This window comes from Amblyomma americanum, chromosome 7 (assembly GCF_052857255.1).
Source record: "Amblyomma americanum isolate KBUSLIRL-KWMA chromosome 7, ASM5285725v1, whole genome shotgun sequence".
Taxonomy (NCBI): domain Eukaryota; kingdom Metazoa; phylum Arthropoda; class Arachnida; order Ixodida; family Ixodidae; genus Amblyomma; species Amblyomma americanum.
Genome location: NC_135503.1, coordinates 58,943,174 through 58,958,667, shown reverse-complemented (window position 1 = coordinate 58,958,667; position 15,494 = coordinate 58,943,174). Strand labels below are relative to the sequence as shown.

General features: G+C 47.5%; 1 protein-coding gene across 1 annotated transcript; it reads right to left on the bottom strand.

The window, feature by feature from the left end:
• Window positions 1-813: 813 nt before the first annotated feature.
• LOC144099197 (uncharacterized) lies at window positions 814-3,092 on the bottom strand. Its single transcript, XM_077632342.1, has 3 exons — window positions 2,939-3,092; window positions 1,996-2,091; window positions 814-1,636 (listed from the first exon to the last, which is right to left on the bottom strand). The coding sequence occupies exons 1-3, from the start codon at window positions 2,942-2,944 to the stop codon at window positions 1,085-1,087; spliced, it is 654 nt and encodes a 217-aa protein (XP_077488468.1). The 5' UTR covers window positions 2,945-3,092; the 3' UTR covers window positions 814-1,084.
• Window positions 3,093-15,494: the final 12,402 nt, after the last annotated feature.

Below are 15,494 nucleotides of genomic sequence, written 5' to 3'. Positions count from 1 at the left end.
ACGTGACTGCATAATCGAGAAGCCTCACGCTATAGCCTCACGCCAGGCTGCAATAACTGAAAGTAACTAAATTAAGCAGCCACTGTTTCACTGATGACTTTTCGACGCTCCGCTGTATCGTTCATATAGCAGGAGGTGCAGTCTGAAGCGAACCGCGTAATCCTGGAGCTGGACGTACAACAACCGTCGTCACATCAGCGCAGCTTCGGAACCTTCCAACCAGACAATGCGGGGTTACTGACTGCTTTGGTCTAGTGAGACATATGTATCAGCAGTACGCCAAGCAGCGACTATTGCGAACTGTGCTTAGCGGTCGTTGGCTGCCCTGAATGTCTTAGCTGACGTGGTTCTGCACTTAAACGTACCATGGGACATGTCACAGAATATTGTGCACCTAGTACACATGATGTGCGCCTAAGGTTATTTCACCCGCACCCGTCCGTCCTTCCGTGTACGTGGACCTCACCGTTATATTATTGTTACGATCTTCTTTATTTTTCCAAGTACCACTTCTCTGCAGCTCAGGTTGAAACTTGAAGCCCAGACTCTTTCAAGAGGCTCGACTAGGAAACTCTGCGCCTTGTGCAGTCAGCAGCGAGTTATCCACAAATACATCCTGCTGTGGCATCGGTTCCTCTTGTAAGCATACTTAAGGCTTGCAACTGGGTTGGTTGCGTTTCCAGGCAGGACACCAGTGAATGATCGCAGAAGTCAGTGGCTGCAAGTAGTGACGTTTCGCTACAGCGGGTACAACTGCAGGCGCGACTGAGACGCCTACTGCTATAACCCAACGAGGGAGATCAGCAGCCATGCTTAGACAGCAACATGACATTTTTTTTATTCAAACAAGGACAACACACACTACTTGGCCAACACATGAAAGCAAGAACAAACGAAACTGAGCAGTAGTGAGACAGGGAAAAAATGCGCGTATAGGAACATGAGACTTTGCACAAAAGGAACAGGAGAACGAGGAGACCATCGAACAGTGAGCAACAACGGCGGCGAGGCACCAGTGCAACAAAAACAACACTAACTAGGCGGGTGAAGCTACAATTTCTACTATTAATCTTTGCTACATAACTTAGAAATGCTTAATAACGCCGTGGGCGCCGTGTCCGTGAAGTCCGTAAGCACCGCCGTAGCCTGCTCCGTAGCCTCCGTAGCCTCCGAAGCCAGCGCCGTAGCCGCCATAGAAGCCAGTTCCAGGGATGGCGGGTCCGAAGACGTGAGCCGCCTTAGTGGCTCCAGCTCCGATGCCAGCTCCGGCCCCGTAAGCACCGCCGCCGAGGTATGCTCCAGCTCCGTAGGCTCCAGCACCGTAAGCTCCGGCTCCGTATCCTCCGTAGCCACCTCCGTAGGCGCCGCCGTGGTAGGGTCCAGCGGGAACGGCGAGGATCGGGGCGTTGATGCCGGCGGAGGCGGGAGAAGAGGGGGCGGTACCGGGCTCGTTGGTGGACACAGCAGCGCGGAAACCGGCGCCATCAGCGACGTACTTGACAGTACGCCAGCGGCCGTCGGCGCCCCGCAGGCTGTAAGAGCCCTTCTTGTTGCCCACGCCATCACCGGATTCCCAACGGGAGGTGCCACCGGTAGCGTGGTTCTCGTTGTAACCGAAGCTGTAGGCGCCGGAGATCTGTTCAACGCCGGATGGGTTGGAGAGACGGAGATAGAAAGGGCCTGAGTGGTTAGTGAGCTTTAAAAGCACAAAGAAGTGTTTATGATTGAGATAGATTTAAGGGCCCCATGGTGCCTTAACAATGTCTACAACACTCCACCTACGCTATTTTTATTCCTCATTAAGAATCTCGAACGTACAAGTTTGTTTTCGGCAAGTTTGTTATTTTCTATTGCATGTAATATTTGGCCCTTGTACGTTAGCAGTAAAGAGGTGCTAAATGGAGCTCACTATTCATCTGTAATTACTGGAGGAAACCATAGGGAATCAAGGCATTTTGGAGGCTTAACTACGTGTGTACTAAATAAGACGCTTACATCCTGGGAGCGGTGTTGAGTCGAAGTTCCTCCGTGACCGCCACCGATGAAGCCGGCATGGGCGGCGGCGCAGACGACAGCGAGAACAATGAAGACCTGAAGAAAGTAATCAAGAGAAAAGGATTGCATCGCTCTCCTTTTGATCCTATTAGGGCGACTTGAGTCTAATGTTTTTGACGTGGAAGTGCTGAAGAATGCGAGAGCTTCTGCTACCTGATCATTTTAAATTAGGAACAAGACAAGAACTTTTCTTCGTTGAAAACAGTGGCGACTAGCTACCATTGTTTGGTCTCAACTTTAGGTCAAGAACAGCGAGAGCGCCACATGGTATTCATTAGCACGCTCTTGAAGCTAGATGCCATAATGTTCCTCCTTTCATCACTTGAGTAAACTTAAAGATTGATTCGCGACGCCATTCAAAACAAAAGAAGGTAAATAGTTGGCAACAGTGACCGTCTTTTCTCGCTCATAACTGCCTTCTTCCACGAGATTTGTTTATACTCGAATGGATTGAAGCCTGTGATCCACTGAACACCATTTCACAAAATTAGCAGGAATTAATTTTCATTACGATGCGAGTGATTTTATGATTAATAGTAGTTGTCTACAACGCAAAAATAATGGCTTCGGCGACATCGGTTACGAAGTGCTTAACGTCCCTACCAGTATAGTTATTAGAAAGCTTATGCATCTAATATGAAATGCAACTTAAATACATCTCCTTAATTATGGTTACCCACTCAACAAGGGGACCTTCTGCGCATATGTAGCTAATATTTCTTAGCGTCTTAGCTGTGCAATGCATCGCACTGCACTATGTCGCAGATTCGAAACTCGAAGGAACAGCGAGCCCGACACAAGGTATGTGAGCTAGAGCTCGCCTCGCCGCCGTAAACCAGGACCCGCCGACGGCCTGCCTGGGCCGCCGGGACGCCGTTCTCACCTTCATGGCTGCTGGTCGGTGGTGTGTGTGTGCACGTACTCCACAGGACTTCGACTCAACTCCGAGATGACTCAGTGAGCTCTGATGTCTCTGTCCGGGCGGCGGCCACCCTTATATACTGGCTGGTTCTCGTGGCGAACGCGGACTGCCTCACAAGGAGGCCCAACCGGCTGTCAAGACCTGCGATGAGGGCCCCGCCAGAGCGGCGGACCACGTGACCGTTATCAGCAGTGCCCGGGCATGCATGCATGCTAGCTCTCCCCTCCATCCCACCCCTTCTAACTTCACCAACCACCCCGAGCAAGCAACGCTGACACACCGGTTCACTTTCTTTGTACGTGCGTCCAGTCCGAGGAGCCGGCGGAAAGGAGCCATTCCGCTGCCACGAGCCCGCGCTGCATGCGATCCAGTTCGCGCGGGGCCAAGAGCAGATGACGAAGAATAGGACCCTCGTCTGTCTGGCTGCTCGGCTGATGACAGAGGCGGCAGCGGAATGCGCCCCTCGGGCCTCCTTTGTGTTCGAGAGGAGAGACCGCCCTCAAGGACAACGCGGGCTGCCCGCTGCTCCAGAAGTCATCGGAAGCCGTCGGGCGCCGTTGTTCGCGGGTCGCCTTCCGCTCCTCAGCGGCTCCTTGATCGGTGTCCAGGTTAAACTAATAACGAGTTTTCTACAGCTCCGGCCGGGCGCTGCCTTGGCTAAGAAAGCGTCCGGCGCTGCCGGCTGCCTGGCGCCGCCGTCACCACCGCACTTTCTCACCTTCCGCCGCTTCCGTTCCTTCTGTGCACCTCTGTCGTCGTTGCTTGTTGGAAATGCTTTTTCTTCTGTACTTTGTTAGCTTCTCACCCTGGTTCACAGTGTCCGTGACTTTTGCTCGAGTGATTTCGTCCCAGAGCCGCTGAATTATGCCGGGCACCTTTGTCGACTTTATTTTTTCTTCGGCCATTGAGCTCTTGTCTCCTTTTTCTGCCGTTGTCGGTGCAACCCTGTGTCAGAGGCGCGCTAAAAACTGGACGTGAAAGAGCAGAACCTCGGCAGAGTTGGGACCGTGGGACCCATTTGTGTCAACTGCTGGAGGCGGGAAAGTTTGCGTGCTCTGTTTGGCCACCTCGCGAAAGAGAATGCCCGGGTCAGGTTTCACAGGTAGTTCAATTTTTCTTTTTCTCGCCGTGTTGCCCGTTCCCACAGCTAGGCAGTTTCGTGACGCCGCGCCTAAGCGTGAAGTTCAGTGTTGCGTCACGACCCTCGCCTGTATATGAAGTCTGAGGATCCTGGTCGCAAACATTTTCGCTCGCCGTCACAGGCTCGCCGCATTAAGTTGAATAACTTTCATTTTGACTAATAGAAAATCACTGACCATGTAAATATAATCAGAATTTAATTTCCCACGTGTAAAACTGATACTGAGGGTATTACGTCGGCTGCGTAGAGCCTTAAAAAAAAACTCTAAGGGTATCACATCACAAAGCTAAAAATTGGTATGGGTAGTTTCGAAAAAAAAAGGAATACAATTTATACTTGGAACCTTCAGCTCACATTACACAGTTGTACACTTTTATAAGTTCCATGTAAAGACGCTTCTATTAAGGAACTTTAGTACAGCCAGAGAAAAAGAGATGTTAAAATCACAAAACTACCCGGCTGGCCTAAAAATCTGTTTGCTGTCTGGAGAAACCAAGTTTAGCACGGGCGTACACGTGGAATATCCCGGTGCTGGTAATGACTTATACACTAGTAAAGTAACAAAGTCAACATGGCGCCTTGTGATTGCACTGCTGTGTTCAGAATGCCAGTTTACTACAGGAAAAAGATTTGGCACTTCTCCAGATTTTCCACCTCATTTCTTCTATTTGATAAGCGCTGTTAACAACATATCTTTGGGGCCTTAATTTCCCCGCACATTCTTTCTTTCTTTTTGCCGTCTATAGCCAGGCACTTGTATATATATACTTCAATAATGAATTAAGAACCAAATAAGGCGCGCTTCAAGGACCCTATGAACAATTTGATTCATTTCGTAGTAAACACATGTAAAGATGTTTGTTTAACCTGGTATTAATTTTTGCAACGCCTCGGCTACATACGATGGAATTAGAAATAACAACCCCTTGACGAGTCAGATATCGGGGCAGAAAAACTAATACTTATGTAGTTTCTGATATTATGTACGGCTTTCCATCTCCTAACATTTGTTGTTCTGGCCACGCTCTGGCTAATAAGCTCATCAAATGGTTTAAAAATTGTTTTCTTTGTCGAGTTATGACATTTTACTCCTGTTACTTACCGTTCTATTATATAAGTCTTTTTCTAGTAGAAAGATTGAATCTGCTTTGCCGGAAAAGAGAACGGGCAACCTTCGTTACGGATTCCAGTGACGTTAAAAGACAGCCCAAACAGGATATCAAAGACGCCCTCTATCTCATTCACCTCCACGAAAGACGTACAAAGGTCGCTCCACCTAGCGCCCTTGATGGCCATTACTCTCCGAGGTCAATATTTCGCTGCCCCCGGCTGCCTGCCAGCTCAATGTGCGAACGTGCACATAAAAAGCCGCTCGCTACGCCCGCACCCAACGACACCCTTCGGTGCGCCCTCTCAGCGGATGTCTTGACATCCCTAGCACAAGTAAGCTCACATACCAGCCTCATTGCGCAAAGAAAAAAAAGACAAAAGCCTTAAAGGTCGACAAGCACCTCACGAAGAAAGCACTGATGAATCGCTGAAAGCGAAGCACGAGAACGGTTACGTTCTCAGGGCCACGAACGCTGGCAGCATTTTACCCCTCTTCTTCCGCTGTCTTAATCCATACCTCGAGATCTCGTCTCGTGCTCCAAATAACATCACGCCTCAACGTCTATACAACAATCTTATTCAATGCATCTCCTACCTCCGCTGAAAATTGCTCCTGGTGCAGTTCGCTGAGACAGGTGGAGGTGTCGGCTACAACGGGCCACAGCGCTAGGAGTCGGCGAGGTGCTCCATCATACTCTTCCGCTCTTCACCTTGGGTCTGGAATTCTAAATCTTTGGCTTCAGACAGGTGCGGTGGCTTTTCCTGAACGTCCGAGCTCTTGCTGCATGTGCTTTGACGACTATTAAGAACGGATTCTTTTCACTGCCGCGTCGAACGCAGAGAGTTCATTCTTGCGAACCACTGACATGCGGCACTTCGAGTGTACTATGGCAATTCAAATATCAGTCAAATACACTACTGCAAACATGTGTACTACGAAGGTGTAGAAGCTTCTGGTTGGATGCATAAGCTATACAAAGAACTAACGTCTATTTTTGACGCGGAGCAACCTAGCACCTCCTTTCTCCGCACTGTACAATATACACGTTATAGCGGAGCATATCTGAATACGCACCGTGGTGGCTAAGTAATATTAGCATCAAAGATCTCTCAGTGAGCATAATTAAACACAATCACGAATTTTTGACCTGCCTCAAAGCCAGTGGTGTTACTTGAGCATGTAAAAACTGAATAATGAACATTTCTTAATGAGAGTGAGAAATACGACGCTGGTGTTGTGGCTTCTCCTGGACGCGACCACTAACTTCCACGGTACTGCTCGCTGCGTGTTCGCGTTGCTGTAAGTGGTGACCAGGCACTTATTTTCTACCTGATCATTCTAGTCATGTAATAGAGATTTAGTTGAAGCATGCCGTATTAGAAATTACTCTGTGTCACCATGGGTTCAAGGGCAAGCGGTAATGAACACAGCATTATTCAGTTATCAATGTTGTACTGCCGGAACTTGCAACGTCTCATGAATATCACTTAACCCTGTAGAGCCTGGCGTATAACGTGTAATACAGAGTACCAAAATGTAAATAAATTTCATTTATATTCGAAGAAGTTCTTGAAGGGCTAACATTCTTGAAGAAGCAGTCTTTTGTGACAATTTTATCAACGATAGAATATTAGCATGTCGACTACCAGATATGCAGGAGGCCGCCTGAAAGATAAATTCATGCAACAGTTAATCTTGACGGCAAAACAGCCTACAGTTTCTGCGACTGTAATGTCGTACTGGCACGTGAGGGAGCTTTTACCGTGACGGAGATTTACCGTAAAATTTAGCAGCCCGCGGACTCTACATATTTTAAAGTTAAAAAATAGGTTTCTGGTTACTATCTATAGATGTGGACTACTCAGCATTTCCTTTTTCAATATCGCCCAATATAGCATGCAATTCCCATAAAGATTTTGTTTGCCAGGTGCTGAAATTATTGCATGTGCGGCAAATCTACTAAAAAATGTTTTCCTGCCAAAACTCAATATTGTGGACTATGAACCAGGTACATGTTGCATACCAGGAATTATCGTACTCTATTCAGCTGTGTATGTGCGTGGCATTTTATCGTCCTTACACATTTATACATCATCGCATAGCAAACTTTAACTGTGCAGCAATTATCTTTATTTGAATGAGACTCCCAGTTTTTTTTTACATTATGAAGGAACCATTAGTAGTGAATTCCTTGAATTGTTTCTACTTTTAGCGGCCTTTTTATTGCCAGGGCTTTACAGCGTTAATTTATTCAGGCAAAGTGATGATGCCGTGGAGACCGCTTGGACGCTGGATACAACTTGATAAGGGGCGCAAGTAAAATTCCAAGCGGTGACATTCGATTTCCTGCAACTGATACCGCATGCAGGGTGCCAATGCTGTGGCTTTAATACTGAATGCAACGAAACCATAGACGGCTTCTGAGCAAAATGCTTATGATTTCATTTATGGCTTATGGAGGAAGTACTCCAGAAATTTCGATCACCTGGGATTCTTTAACGTGCAGTGACTTACTCCGTTATCAGTAAAATTCTCTCCGGCTAAAACTGCTGTCTTTTGCCTGCTTTTAGCCTTTAGCCTTTAGCCTTTTGCTTTTTACCTTCCGCCTTTTGCGTTTTTCGTTTGCATTTTGCCTTTTGCCTTTAGCCTGCCTTTAGCATGCTTTTAGCCTGCCTTTAGTCTGCCTGCCTGCCTGGCTGCCTGGCTGCCTGGCTGCCTGCCGTAGCCCCCACATTTCTGGCATCCTCTGGTGAATGTTTCCCTCAAGCCTATGAATCTCCATCCACCATCACCTTGTATTGTAAAGGTGTGAATTATGTCGCGTAAATGACACTCATTTTCAAGTTTTCACGTTATGGCATGCAGTGCGAACACCGAAGCCCCAGTTTCAGTCCAACGACATAAATGTTTAAATTACCTCTAGGTACATGGACCCTCCGCGCGTTTCCGTATAAAGATGCGTTGTTGCTGCTGCTGCAACCGTCTTTATTGGCCTAGAAACGAAACAGATGTGTCTTCATGCACGCGTTTCTAGACTTAGAGAGCGCTGGGCATTAGGTGTTCACTGTGTCTGTTTTATGTCTCACAATATATCCTGAATGCAGTTCAGGGACCCGTGTGACCTCATTGTCATGCAAGTGACCAGAAGGTCAATGGTCATGACCCTATACTTCCAGTGACTGCTACTGGCAAATTTGGCGCCCTTATTTTCAGAGATATGAATTTTGTACATGCCGGTTTTTCGCCTTATGCGGAAAACCAATGTAAAATTCTTATTTATTTGCAAGCATGATTTTTATTTGCAAGCACGATTCATTTACAAAACATCAAGCATGGAAATTGTAAAGTTGACTGGTTTTGCCTTAATTTATGGGAACGAAATTATTATGCAAGCAAAACTGTCTTCCTAATTCACGGCAAATAAAGAGCGGTCCGTCAAAACGCTCGTCAGAGCCCACAGCCGCATAATAAGATCCCACTTTCGGTAGGAGCAAGAAGCAACATTGAAAGTCCCATGCGTTGGAATGAAGCACGTATAGCACGTGCGGGACGGCAAAGAGTGCCCTAAAAGATATGCCACGAAGAGCTCGCAGAGCAAGTCTCGGCATCGGCCTGAATACGTAACTAAACAAAGCTATGTGTGAGCAAGATGGCTAATGCCGGCTCAGTAACAAACAACATATGAGCCACGTATACAGTTATTTTGTCGCCAGTGTCAGGCGTGGCTGGTTTCAACAAGATTTGTTCTCAAACACGCTCGTAGTTACCCTACCATGATCTGATTCCGAAAGATTCACAAGAAGCGAAGAATGCGCTGAGCTTCGGCCATTTTAGTATTACGCACACCCGAACGGACACGGCGGCGCATCTCCGGTCCACGCCCACACGTGCCCAGACTACCCCAACCGTCCCGCCTATACACCGCAGCGTTCGGGTAATAAGCGCGTATTCCACCAACACCATCGCGTCGCGTTGTTCACACAGCTGCGGCAAACACGGCACAGGCAACGCCGCGCTCTTCTCACCTCGGTCACGTCCGAAGACGCAAGCGCAAGCGCCGATAAGTGGCACAGTACACGCGGCCCCTTGGCTCGGGCCGCCAGGCCGGAAAGGAGAGAGCGGATCCGCAGCCGCCGAACGGGGGGGTTGGCGTGACCGTGAAGGTTGATTGATGAGCGCCAAGCATAATGGTTGCCAGTGGGTCAATTTCTTCTGCCCGCGCACGCGTGCCGGAGCTGCGTTTGCTTCCTGGATTGTTCCTCGTCGCTGTTGTGCTTCGGCGGCCCCCTCGTTGACTCCTGGACGTGGCCCGCCAGGCGGCTTGGGCGACCACTTCTTTCCCGCTGAATTTCGCTTTCTGGTTTCTTGCTTGTATATGCAGGAATCCCGTGTTATCGCCAGCCTCGCCGCAGTTTTCCGATGCATCATGTGTGTAAGCCGTTGCCGCGTACGCCCGTTACGTGACACGCGGTGTGTTCGCTTGCTGTCTCGCCGGCATTCCCGCGGTAAAAATCTCGGGCAAGAAAGCAACATTTCTCGCTCAAAGGCGGAGATCCCTGGCCATGCACATGCCTAGGCATAACTGTTGTAGTCTGAGACGTGGGATTCGAAGAGAGGTGCCGTTAGGATTTGGGTCCTTCGCTCTACAAATGATCACATGTTTTCAAACAAAATAATTCATCAAGCCAGCCACAGGTAAATGAGGAGACAGGACAGAAAGTGTTTTGCAGACGAGACGCTATCAAGAAACTTTAACGTGTGCAGCCGACAAGGTTTGCCTCATAAAAAAACACTCTTCTCGAAGACTTGGTTATTTAGTCTGGTTATTTACACCTTTGGCAAATACGCGGGTTTAAGGGCTAGGGGGGAATGGCGGATAATTTTCAAGAATATAAGCACTGCAGGGCATTGCAAGCAGTGACTGCGTCCACTTGGCTTGCAATGTAAGCTTATGCAGTGTTAGCCTAACAACTTGTAAAGCCTGAAGCATGGGGCATGAAGGTCTTTGTGCTTGAAGTAGCGTGGCTTATATAAAGAGCCTGGGAGATACCGAATGTGATTTGGAGTCATTCGGAAGTAGCGCTGTCACTGTGACGGGAATGCGTGATATCTTGTAGATTCTTTTAGTATGTGCGTGAACGGATTCATGTTGAATCTTGGCTCATTCTTATAGTCCTAGTTATTTTAATCTCCAGGTCTGGATCGGCTGTCAATACCTGTCATAGGAACATGCATTCCTCTTTTATTTCTGTCGCTTCTCTGCCTATAGTAAACTGTTCTATACCGAGTCTTGAACGTTACCGCGGTTTAATGTTAATGCGACGGCATTACAAAAGCCGGCGTCCCTCCATCCATTTAAAAAACAAGCAAAAAACTAGCCACCTGCCAGGACAGTGGCGCATCTCTTAACCACTGCACCCCTGCGCCAGTAGTGGCATGATGATTTCCTGCGCTCTATGAATTTATATGAAAGAGTAGTACTTGCGCAGGAGGGATCTCTATGGCCATCGGTTTCTACTCCTAAGGGTAGGTTAGGCGTAGTGCAATTTTTCAGACCGACCGTTGTCAGTGTCAATATATGTCTCGAATACTTAGCAGTTCGTCTCTTGATTTATTTCGCAGTGCAACATCATCAGGAAACTGTAGCTGACTAATGTATTCAGTGTGAAATGTTATTCCCAACTGTCTCCAGTCAAGCCTTCTGAATACATCTTGCTAATACGGGGTCAGCAGTAGTGGAGAGAGCATGCTTCTCTGTCTGACGTCTTTCCTGGTTAGAATTTCCTCACTCTTTTTTCTGGAGGACTGTAAAACTAAGGAGTGTTTTAAAATCAAAGCGGTTAATCAACATTCTGATTGTTTAATTGTCGCTGGCACACCCGAGTCGTTCCCTAGGGATTTGTTTCCCTTCTGTTTGCGCAGGCACGTGTTAAGTCCAGAAAACGTAAATAGACCACGGTAGCGCACAAAAAATTTGATTTCATGAAACCTGACATAGAGTCACCGATTCGATCTGTTGCTAAATGTAAGCAGGGTACGCTGCTCTTGTCGCGGTCGTTATTTTTTGCCCTGCAGTGTTAAGGTCTGTATAAAATCTTGAAAGTGACTTTCGTGGAAAATCAATTTTTCAGCCAGTACTAGATTTGTCAGGGTGTGGTCGCTAGCCCTTCTTCTTTGCAGCCTCAGGGGATTGTATTTTAGTATACTATTGTCTACGCCGCTTGCTATTTGCCACATAGGCAAGTACCCTCTCGGCGTTCCCGCCGTGAACGCAGTCTCTCAAGGAAGCGTTAGCGACGACGTTCTCGAAGTTCTTCATTAGAGTTGAGTTTAGACAGGTCATCCATCAAAAAGCCCCTAAGAGCTACATGCCATCGTCGTTGGTGTTCTTGTTGGCTTCTTTTGGAACACCTTCCCGCCCACCTTTCTTCATACACTTTCATCTTCGTGTCTTTGCGCTTGCGGTGTGCAGCACATTTGTGGTCACGTGGGCACATTCGCGGACGCGGTCAACTACGGCACATCCAGCATAAACTGGCTTAACGTGTTTAAACTGATACAGCTGTGAAATTTAGAGCGTGTTAAAATTCGATGGTAATTAGCGTCGGCATAGCGCGAGAGTGCAAGCACGCTCGCTTGGTGCTGCACCGCACTACCCTCCTGCACCGTTTTGTGCTGCTCCACCACATTACACTGCTGCACTGCACTAAAAACTGGCTCGTCAAAGCCATGCGTTTACAATTACTGACCGTTTTGACGGGATCCTTAGCGTACATGCTGCTGCTAGCCATAAGCTTGCATTTTTTGTCTTTTTATATTTACGGAGAACGTAGTAAGTGGGCCCAAGTTTGAAGGTAGATTGTTTATAACCAATCGAAGTTTACCCGATGTTGCCGAAGCAGGTCTGGATAACTACAGTGGCAGCAAACTAATGAATGAAAGCACTGAACGAATGAACAGTGGTATTGAACAAAATTCGTTCTAAAAGGAACAAAAATGTCGCGGACAATAGACAGAATACCAGTGTGGCTTGCTAAATGACGACGAAGACGCGAAACTCATTAATAACGCACTTTTAGGCAGTTTTAGTTTCACGTACGTACAGCGTTCATGTACGCAAACATAAGGAGTCCACGTAGCGTACGCGCATGTCTTCTGAAACCGTCATAGTTGCACGTACTCGACGCACGCCACTCGTAGTGTTCCTATATATGCTCCTGCAGGGAGCAGAGTTGCGCGACTGTTTTCCCCGCGCCGCTCATAACTCTATTCGCGGAGAGGCGATCACATGATCATGCTGACGTATTTTGTTCCAAAACGTGTCTGCTCATGCCCAACTCATAAGTGGGAGGGGGACAGCCGCTCCAATCTTGAGCAGTCTCCTTTGTTATCCGTCTGAGGGCGTATTGTGAAGCCCCCACTGGGGGGAGAATGGGGCCGGAGGTTCCCCTCTTGAGCACAGTGTGCTTTGTTATCCGACTGTGGGGGTATTGTGAAGCCCCCACAGAGATGAGGAGGGGCGCTTCTAAACGGCTGTCTCGTGAGGCTCCTGCCACATGAGAAGCAGCTTTCCCGCAGAGCTTGGAACAAAATGGCGGACCTTCGCGCAACTCTGCTCCCTGCGGGAGCATATACAGGAACACTAGCCACTCGTAGTTCGTAGCGCCACCTGCTAACAGATGACAGTGGTGTAGCCACATTAATACAAAACGACTCAAAACCAAGCCAGTCGAACTGCGTAGGAGCGTTGCTGTGACAGTGGCAAACGCTACTTCGTCGGTCTTAACAGCTCAAAAATCGCCCTTCTATCTGAAAAAAAAAAGCTATTTGTCACTTGAAACTTTATGTGAGGGTAATAATGGCCAAATTGATGGCGAATAAAACAGTTTAGGACACGATATCGGGTCGAGGGATTCGCGAGAAAGCGGTTATTATTGTGAAGCGGACGGGCACCGCCATGTCAACGTTACGTTCGCAAGCAACGCAACGATCGCAACGTAAAAATCTTAATCTCACGTACGTCCGTGAGACTCATGCAGACCCTTCGCGCTCTACGCAAGCGCACTGGTCACCCGTAAGAGCTCTACGTACGTGAAACTTCTACGTACGTGAAACTAAATCCGTCTATTTACTTTCCTTTGCAACATTTTCCGCCACTTCATCCCTGATTATGGTGAATATTTTGCGAACTTTTTTTCTGTTGCTTCAATACGGAGGCCATTGCGATAAAAACTGGAGCCGTTCAGGAAAACCGAACACGGGTTGTCTCTCTCGCGAAGTGTACATGAATGTTTTATGCAAAAACGGAAGCATTGGTTGTGAAACGGCGTCCCCACTTCCGGGGACAAACAAGCAGCAGTTGACACATACCATAGTTTGGTCCCGGTCCCATAGTATCGACCGACCGCAAAACGTGACCCCTATTCAGATGTCAACACCGTTTGGTACATTCCTTCCGCCACCCTTTATTCAAGAACCTCCGCTGTCACTAAGGGTTTGTGGTGTTCCCACAGCTTCATGTATTCTTTGGAAACTGAGAACTGTTGTTAGTCCGAGCCGACAACTGTCATCGGCCCAGGCGCCACTTTTCAGGCCCAGCACACAATGGCGCACTGAAGCGGAGAATTCACTTATTCCAGTTTCGTGCGTCTTTCCGCTTCGTTTTATCCATCTGTCGTGTAGTATGTACCATTCAAAGTTGCAGGCTCCAGCGCACCACTGAAGGTTTCCACCACACAATTACGTAGCACTAAATGGTCGAAGAGAGACCGATGCTTATCATTATTCTCTGCATTTCTACTCGCTGTGTTCCATATTTCAAAGCCATTGTGAGCGATTCACATTACCTTATGTACGCGCTCAATAGAAGGTAGTACTTTTGGCAGACAAGCGAGCACGTTTGCTGAGCAGCCTGTCAGTTGAGCAATTTATTTGTATGTGCTAAATGTAAAGCGAAATGTCTCGCGTCCAGGTAACGTGGTATCATGGGATAAAACATGACGACACTCTAATCGTGATGACCTGAGATGCAACCAACGTCTCCTTGCGCGTTGCTGCTGGAGTTATGCAGTAAGCGCCGTCTAAGGTATGCCTGTTTAGGAATTTCCTACCTCCGCAAAGAACAAATAATTTGACAGGTATCTCAGATTAACATTACACCCTGTGGAGGTCGCCTGAGAGCGCGTGTTTCTTCAGTGTGGTGTGCGATGTGGGAGCGAGTTAAAAACTGCAGGCAGTCTAAATTAATCCGGAGACAGCCACTACGGCGTATGTCGCTTCGGCAGGTTAGGCTACAAAATTTACATTATTTTGTTTGTGTATGTGGATAGCCTTTGTCAGTTACTCTGATAGCCTGTACTAATCTGCGGTTCCTCCCTATTAAAGAGTTACGTCAACAACGGATTGTAGCTAATGAATTCGAAGTTTCTTTTTTAGATGTTGCCTATACTGGTTGTAATGCTCTATATTTGTGGATTAGACACACCTATCTGTATTCTCGCTCTCTTGCAGATTTGACGCCTGAGGTTATGACGAAGTTGATTAATATCTTCCCAAACTGCCTTTGGGAGGTTCTGTCCTGTGTTACCACGGTGCCCATTCTGTCTCGTGCTTATTGATTGTACCTCTCTCTCCGATATACTGTTTCTGATAGGAGGAGAATTCTACAATGCGGATACCATTAGACGAAGCACTGTTGAAGCTAGTCTTTATGCTTAGGATGAATTCGCTTGCCGTGCTTCTAACCCGAGTATCATTTTATAAATGCTTGAGGGTCTTATATCTTTGTCGATTGCATGAGAATATCCTCAGCGCGGGTGTCTCATCGAGCCAAGTGCGTACTGCGGTATCTATTAAGTTCGCGTCGCGTCTAAATGTCATCTTTTTTCCTCGGGAATTAATTTGGAAGATCGTTGCCGGTTATAATGGGGTCGTTTTTCCGGAGGTTACTGTTTATATTAAAACCGGCATTAGAGTGCCTCGTTTCAAATCACGCGGCCGCTCAATGTCAACTCTTGATCGTATTTCAAATACGCGGCCTCGTTTCATACTAGTTGCTTGTTGCATAACCGTATTGAAAGAGTTCGGGTCATAGTTGCTATCAACCAGAGTGTTTTTCAATGGGTCTAGATATTTCAAATAGTCTTCGTCGTCACTACATATTCATCTATGTCGCGTTAGCTGTCCTACAGTTTCGTCTCGGATAACTCCGATTATTGTTATAGTGTCTCGGATCGTGGCTATTGAAATCTAAGCATTGCTGTTGG

What these genes read in the sequence shown, in the direction of transcription:
- LOC144099197 (XM_077632342.1), bottom strand. An exon ending in CTCAACACCGCTCCCAGGAT is followed by an intron (nt 1,637 to 1,995) that starts GTAAGCGTCTTA and finishes GGCGTTGAACAG; the next exon opens with ATCTCCGGCGCCTACAGCTT.